General features: G+C 45.1%; 1 protein-coding gene across 1 annotated transcript; it reads left to right on the forward strand.

The window, feature by feature from the left end:
• Window positions 1-2,234: 2,234 nt before the first annotated feature.
• On the forward strand, window positions 2,235-7,725 carry RNF182 (ring finger protein 182). The gene is made up of 2 exons (XM_024217335.3): window positions 2,235-2,391; window positions 5,971-7,725. Exon 2 carries the CDS (start codon window positions 6,198-6,200, stop codon window positions 6,933-6,935), a length of 738 nt encoding a protein of 245 aa, XP_024073103.1. The 5' UTR covers window positions 2,235-2,391; window positions 5,971-6,197; the 3' UTR covers window positions 6,936-7,725.
• The last annotated feature ends 604 nt before the right edge of the window (window positions 7,726-8,329 follow it).

Raw genomic sequence — 8,329 nt, forward strand, 5'->3', positions numbered from 1 at the left:
AGTTGACTATAAACCAAGAACAGATCGATATCCCACATCCTGTAACTAATGCAAAGTGACACATTGATTAGAGCTGACAGGCAAATGCTCATTGTTAAAAACTGTCCAATGCGAGCAGAAATGTGGCATGAAACAGGTTGAACACACTATAGCTGCCAGAGCTTTGAATGTCGTGTATACAAATGTCAGCAATAGTAAAGCAGTTTTTTTATTTTAGCAGACTGCATAGCACAAGCTGGAAAAATCCAGTGATATGGGCTGCTGAGACAGTATATAGTTGGAAGTGGTTGAATATGAATGCACTGGTCTACAGGAGATATGGTTTTCAATCAATGCCGAAGAAGAGGTTGCAATTTGTTGGGAAAGCTAGACGTGATCAAAGCTTCTGTGAGATTTCTGAAGGAAAGTATTTTGATAGCTTTAAAAAGTCTCTTCTTTTGAAGGGCAATGTGCCTCTGGCTGTTTCATCTTTGTAATTTGGGACTGGGTTGTTGTCATTTGTAAAGAGCTTTTGTTGGAGGAGCTGTTGATTTATAATATAGGTGTGGATGGTATATAGTTAAAAAATCAGCTACAGAGCTTTAAAGACAAAGTGTGGCCTTTGTAGTGAAGTCTAAATACTTCTTGTAAATAGGATTCCTCTAATATGGATGCCCTGCTCTGGACTACAGTTATATCAGGGTATTTCCATCCGAACTAGTGAGATGATGCCAGTTCCTTTTTTTTTTAACTCAAAGCTCCTCCTGCTGGCATATTTGCTGAAACACTTTGCCCTGACCCCATGGAAGAGAGCAGATGTTTCCTCTGCTCCTTGCAAGTGAGCTTTTGTAAGAGATTCTTTCCCCTGGGAATTACGTTTATTTTTATTTCCCCTGTAAATTTTCTCCTGCTCCCTCCAGTTTGACTTCCAGTTGGAAGAAAGAGGATCTTCAAGGAAACTCTTTGGGAAAGGCTGGGGGATCTCTGCTAACGTAGCAATAGATCCCTAACCTTATCAGTACTTGCTGAGGTGGAGCAGCTCCATCAGGAATAGGAAAGGGCTCCTGTTCCCACTTGTAGGCCCAAAAAATGATTTGTTCCATGTTCAGTGGAGTGCAGCAGCACTTGTGGCATATTCCTAAGCACCAGAGGTTTCTCTGGTGGTTACCAGCCCACAGGGAAACATCAGGGCACCTGCTCCTGCAGCTAGCAACTTGGCTGCCTCCCACTTTGTTGCATAACCTCTTGGAGACACAGAAAGAGATTCAACCAGATAGTTTAAGCACCTGGCATCACCCTGCTTCCCCTTCAGGATCACCATCATGCTTCCCTTGCAAGCCAGCAACACCCCTCCCCCACCAAGCAAATGGGTGCAGCAGCAGAGCAGTTTTCAAATGAACACTGTCAGTCTGCAACCCTCTACAAAAGTCTACATTAAGCAAGCAAGCTCAAGTAAGGGGAGTAAAACTCCCTTAAATGGGCCCCACACAGACAACTAGCACCCATTTCCCCTGCTCCTTGGCCAGTTATTCTCTCAGTACTTTTTTCATAACTACCAAGTTTTTCACAGCTCCAGGTAACATTTTATGCAAATTAATGACTGAGCTAATATGAATATTTGCCTATAGTGTACCTATAACCATAAACTTCCACGCACACACAAATTTGTGTGAATGTAGTGCTAGTAAAAAGCACTGGCTGGATAGCCCTGACGAATGGAGTCCTGTGTTTATCTACACAGCAGCCGTGGGGCAAGCATCCCACAAACAGTGCCCTGTCACCATGCCTGAACTGTGATACAGAGGGAACTTCTTGCATGACTAACACTGATTTCTAACCTCTCTTTAGCCGTGCTTGTGTGTGGCCCTGGACTCGAGTTCCCATAAGCACAGGAATCTGTGCTGCTACACATACCCAACCTCCAGCTTCCTGGCTGCCTCTGTTCTTTTTTGTATGCAGTGTTGTAGCCAAGTCAGTCCCAGGATATTAGAGAGATAAGGTGGGTGAGGTAATACCTTTTATTGGCCCAACTTCTGTTGGCGCAAGAGACAAGTTTTTCGAGCTACACAGAGCTCTTCTGGGAAAGGTACTCCCAGCGTCACAGCTAAATACAAGGTCGAACAGATAGTTTAGCATAAGTAGTTTGTACATATGCAAAGGGACCAATCAGGGTGAGGTAGCCTGTTAACATCCCTGTAGTCATAGTACAAAAAGGGAGGTTAGTAGGTTACAGATTGTTGTAAAAAGCCATAAATCCCGTGTCTCTAAGACCATGATTTTTAGTGTCTAGCAAAGTTATGAATTTAAGTTCCCAGGCTCATCTTTTGAAAGCGTTGTGCCTGCTTCTGTTGATGATGAGGACTGAGAGGTCAGATACAGAGTGATCGTTTTGTGAAAAGTGTTCACATACAGGTGATAGTGTGTTTTTGTCTTTTTTTTTTTTTATCATTTTGCTGTGTGAGCTCATTCGAGAGCATAGTGATTGTCTGTCTGGTTTCACCCACTGTTGTCATTGGGGCATTTAGTGCACTGGATGAGGTACACCACATGTTGTGATAGGCAGTTGTTGGACCCAGGAATCTTGAAAGGCGTGTTGTGGGGGTATTGATCACCATAGCCATGGAGATACAGCTGCAGGTTTTGCATCTGTTGTTCTGGCAGGGCGTGGTGCCGCTTTGAGTTGGTGTGTTCTGGTCTGTGTGGCGCTTGCTTGTGATGATGAGCCTGGAGAGGTTGGGGGGGTTACTTGAAGGCCAGAAGAAGGGGTTCAGGGAATCTGAAATAATGAGCCAAATCTACTACTTTTGTAACTTCAGTGGAATTTTGATGTCTTATAGTAGTGCTGAATCTGGCCAAATAAAGAGAATAGAATTGAGCAAAATACTGTATTTTTTGCTACACAGAAATACTTTTTTTAGCATACAATACATGTTTATGGTATGCAAGCAAATGTGATTAAAATTATGAATAGAGTTGGTTGGAAAATGGGTTTGTTTGCTGCAGAAATGTTTGACTTTCATTTTTGGTTCAAATCTGAAAATTTGGGGTTTGAGGGTTTTTAACAAGAAGTTGAAATTTTCCGCGGCAAGCAGACTCTTTGTGGAAAAAATTTGGTTTCTCAAATTCCCAATTTTCTGTCAAAAAACAGTTTTGACAGAATTTTTGACCAACCCTAATTGTGAATTGATGAATTCACTGCCCTATCTCACATCCAGCACAAAAAACCAGATGAGACTCAGGTTTTATAAATCCAAGGCCCAGAATTTTTTAGGTTTTTTTAAGCCTTTTCTGGGGGACTTAGGATCCCTGAAGGGCAGCATTTCATCTTACTGTGCTCATTTTGTAGGTTTCCCAAATTCCTGATGGATTAGTATCTCGTGGCATTTATGTATGACTAAAGGTCATCTAGAGATACTAGGAGTAAAATAAAAAGACTAGTGTGAATGAATAAAGATGTGCAAAAAGTAACCACGGGTCATGTGAGATATACACCTCTACCCCGATATAATGCTGTCCTCGGGAGCCAAAAAATCTTACCGCGTTATAGGTGAAACCGCGTTATATCGAACTTGCTTTGATCCGCCAGAGTGCGCAGCTCCCCCCCCCCCAGAGCACTGCTTTACCGTGTTATATCTGTATTCGTGTTATATTGGGTCGCTTTATATTGGGATAGAGGTGCAAAATATCCACCTCTTGTGTCTCCTGGTATACTTAGATTTTAAGTTCTGTGCAGTAGGGACCAGCTGTTTGTGTTATGTGTTTACAGTGCCTAGCATAATGCCTCCAATTGCTAACACAATACAAATAATAATTAACTTATCAATAAGATGTGGAGGATGTTTGGAAAGATTAGCAAATGAAGTGAGAAGATGTAGAAATAAGTTAAGAAAATGAATGATGGGGTCTGTATGTTATAAATTCTCACAGGAGTTTATTATTTTATATTTGTTCTATTTCATTGAACGAAACAGCAATGGAAAACAAAGTGTTGTATCTTGTGTAAACAATTGGAAAGTAAATTTTAAAAACCTAGAAGTGGAGAATAGAACCCAATCTGAACAGGAAGTTAAGACAAATAATACAAAATACAAGTACATTAGGAATAAGAGATCCATAAAGGAGATGTTTGGTCGCCTGAGAGGATGACAATTAATTGACAGAAGAATCTAAAAAGAGAGACTATTCTGCCTCAATGTAAGATGAAGATATAAATTTCCCGAGAGGAAAAAAATCAAGACCTTGCCAAAACTAATGGTCAAGAAAATAAAGTTTAAAGATTAATAGACAAATACAAATACAAGGACTTAGGCTGTGGTGAAGCCTGGAGACGCTCATCAGGGCCAGAAAACAAAAATATGTAGAGAGCTAAGTTTTGATTAGGACTACACAGTAATACCCAAAAGACTTCTCTCGACAGCCAGTAACCCCTGACCCTGGCAGAAGCCATGGGATGGAGGAAGCTCCCCCTGTGGCCCCAGCAGAAGCTGTGGAACAGGGGAACCCCCCCCCCCTGGCCCCCGACCCTGGCAAAAGCTGCGGGACGGGGGAAGCCCCCCCTGCACCTTCCAACCCTCTCCCTGGCAAAAGCTCCTGGGTGGGGAAAGCCCCCGCAGTGGCCCCCAACCCCATCCCTGGCAGAGGAAGCCCCGAGTGCCCCGACCCTGTCCCTGGCAAAAGCCACAGGGCAGCAGGGGCACTCCCCATGCCCGATCCTGCTCTCTGGCACAAGCACCTGGCAGGCAGGGCAGGAGAAGCCCCAGAGCCCCGATCCTGGTCCCCTGCAGAAGTTCTCATTCCCTGCTATGGCCCCAGAGCTTCTCTGGTCTTGGGGCCGCAGTGGCGGGGGAGGGGGTACAGAAAGGAGCAAACAGGTTGTGGGGCAGGTGGAATGGGGGGACCGTGGGTGGAACAGGGGCAGATCCCAGGGAAGGGGCAGAAAGGGGTGGGGCTGTGGGCGGGGCCATAGGCAGAAGTGGGGGGAGGGCCCACCCATTTGCTCTGGCCCAGGGCCCTGGGAAATTTTAATCCACCTCTGCAAGCACAGCTCAGCTGGATCAGAGTATTAGGACAGGGTGTTCCTAGTGGCAAGTAGCTAGCTGTGTACACACTGTCTCTGGTACTCTGCCAGAGCATGAATTTGCTGTGGTCTTCAAAACATGTTGTGAAACTTAGTTTTTTGGCCAAGAATGTGAATGAATTTGGGGTAATATTATGGGAAGTTTTTTTGCCCTCTGGCACATTGCACTGGTTTAAAGAGGTTGACAATTATTATTACCCAATGTAGGCAGCATTGGTTAATGTTTTGTATTTAATATCTGTAACATGCCCCGAAGCCAGGATAATACACACAATATCTGTTACATAGCAGGACTTATTTCTTTATGTCAGCACAACCCAAGCTGCAGGTCCTGATGACAGAAACCCCACCGAGTACAGGGGGTGCAGCAATGCAAGCTTCCTACAACCTTCTCTCTAGTTAGGGGTCTACAACCAGTCATCACAGCATAGAAAGTCAGAAGCACCAGGAAAAAAGGGACAGGGCACTTGGGAGATGTACTGGTTGGGCTCAAAATATATTTTTAAGGGGGACTGTTGACTGGATAGTAAAAGCCCACGCCTCATTGCCCTGTGAGTTTGGCTTCGAGGCATAATGGAAAAGAGGTGCGCTTACAGCTGTATAAGCTGTAAAGAGAGAAAAATGAAAAACAGGGTCCTAGATAAGTGAACAAATCTAACAGAACGAGGATCCAATAAGGGTTTAATGGGGTTAGAGAGGCAATGGGGCTACACGCGAGACTAAGGAGACATAAATGTCTGGAGTGGTATAAAATGTTATAATCAGCAAGGTTGCTGTATATGCCCTGTCTGACACACAAAAACTATTTTAAGAATGCTTTGAGAGACCTTTTTAAATGTTGTTGGGAAGATAAAGCTGTAAAAGACTTGTTGTCAATTCAGTGCTAACAATGCTAGACTCTCTTTCCTCTACAGAAACTCCACATTGTCTTGTTTACATGGATACATGGCACAGAGTGAAGGACACACAGTACAAAGTCATTGACAGAAGCTGAAAATGAATGAAGATTACTGGTACTTGTGATGATGTTTTCCTGACTGATATGGGTGATGTGATAATCTGAGAGGCGCCCTAGTAACATCCTTAGTGAAGCATTTATTTTTTACTCCCATCATCATACGTCTACAAACCATTAGAAGAAATGATCAGTCAACTACCAGAGGATACTGTGGAGTCCCAGGGTTTAGATGAGCTTGAGTGCAAGATCTGTTACAACCGCTATAATCAGAGACAGAGGAAACCAAAAGTGCTGGAGTGTTGTCACAGAGTATGTGCCAAATGCCTTTGCAAGATCATAGACTTCGGGGACTCTCCTCAGGGAGTCATAGTGTGCCCATTCTGTAGGTTTGAGACATGCCTGCCTGATGATGAGGTTAGTAGTCTTCCTGACGACAACAACATCCTTGTGAATTTGGCTTGTGAGGGAAAGGGGAAGAAGTGCCTACCAGATAATCCTACAGAACTGTTGCTAACTCCCAAAAGGCTGGCATCTCTTGTTAGCCCTTCTCATGCTTCCTCCAACTGCCTGGTTATAACCATCATGGAAGTGCAGAGAGAAAGCCCACAGACTCTGAACTCCACCCCGGTGGTGGAATTCTACAGGCCCACGAGTTTTGACTCTGTTGCAACTGTATCCCACAACTGGACAGTGTGGAACTGTACATCCTTGCTCTTCCAGACCTCAATTCGAGTGCTCATTTGGTTGTTAGGTTTGCTATACTTTAGTTCCTTGCCTTTAGGGATCTACTTACTGGTATCTAAGAAAGTCACCCTGGGGGTCGTTTTTGTCAGCCTTGTTCCTTCGAGCCTTGTTATTCTCATGGTTTATGGCTTTTGCCAATGTGTATGCCATGAGTTTCTGGACTGCATGTCTTCTTGATAACAAATATAGTCAAATAAGATACTGCCATGTTTGTAGCATAATTTATCTTCTCTGTTGTATTCTTATTTATTATTATTATTCATCACACTAAACAGAAGCAGTAGCCACAATTTTATGGTCCATTTATTTTGTTTTTTAATTTTGCTTTGATATTTATTGTGCTTTGTTCTACTTGTTCACTATACTAACCAATGGAAATGAAATTTACATGTCAATTTTTAAGGTTAAGCTATAGGAAAAAAAGCAAAATTGCCTAACCTGATGCTGCTGCCCTTATTCAGATAAGTAGCACTGGTCTTCAACTGGATTAGTCACATGAGTCAGAGAAGCAGGACCAGGCCCTTGGAAGACATTGGAACATTAGGCATTCACCCAGGCAAAGCCCATATTATGTTCTGTTTTGTCATGTGTTATGTCTGTTAGTGAATTAAGTCTCTTTGTTGTTTATTATAAGAACAAGACAAGATACCATAGGTTCCACCAGCCTTTGCTATAGCACAAATCTTTGTTGGAGATAATTGGTTACTGACTTCCCTTTCTCCACTTAAAAGACAGTAGCACCCTGGGATGGGGAGAGTCCAGATGTCTTCTTGTCTTAGTAGAAAAATCTCTTGCGTACATTTCCCCCCATACACCCACCATGCATGCACTTCTCCTTATGCTTGCAGCTCCCCTTGAGACTCCACCCCCAGACGCAACCACGCATACTCACTCCCCAGGACCGGCTCCAGGCACCAGACGAGAAAGCACGTGCCTGGGGCGGCACATTGTAAGGGGTGGCATTCCAGCCAATCTTGGGGCGGCACATTCCCGCTCCCCCCCCCGGGGCTTTTTTTTTTTTTTTTGCGTTGGCAGCCTGGTCCGCAGCTCCGGAACCCCCGGCCGGCTCCCTGCACTCCGCCAGTCCCAGCCCAGCCCTGCAGGGGCACAGACCCCGGCGCGGGGGGGCAGGAACTAGCTATCCCCACCGCTCACTGTGCCACCAGGCTCCCCGGGATGCACCACTCCCCGCCGCCTGCACCGGCCTCCGCCTCCCGCGCCGCTCTCAGCTCGGCCCAGCCGAGCCACCTTTAAAGGAGCGGCTGAGCCAGCACCTCCTGCAGCCCCTAGGGGCTCTGCCTGCCCGGCCGGGAGAGGCATCCCAAGGCCAGAGGGGTGAGCCCCTCTCGCCCAGCTGTGAGGCACCGCCCTTCACCCCCCTGCAAGCCGCCTTGACCACGCTCCCTGCGGCTGCCGGGGTTTTTTGTTTTGGTTTGTTTTTTTTTGCTTGGGGCGGCAAAAAAGCTAGAGCCGGCCCTGTCACTCCCTCATGAGCAGCTTATTTCTATGTGCACTCCTTACTGAAATGCCCAACTCCTTTGGACTTCCCTTCACCGATTCAAAGTTCTCCT

Source organism: Terrapene carolina, unplaced genomic scaffold, assembly GCF_002925995.2.
Source record: "Terrapene carolina triunguis isolate 2854851 unplaced genomic scaffold, T_m_triunguis-2.0 Scaffold58, whole genome shotgun sequence".
Taxonomy (NCBI): Eukaryota; Metazoa; Chordata; order Testudines; family Emydidae; genus Terrapene; species Terrapene triunguis.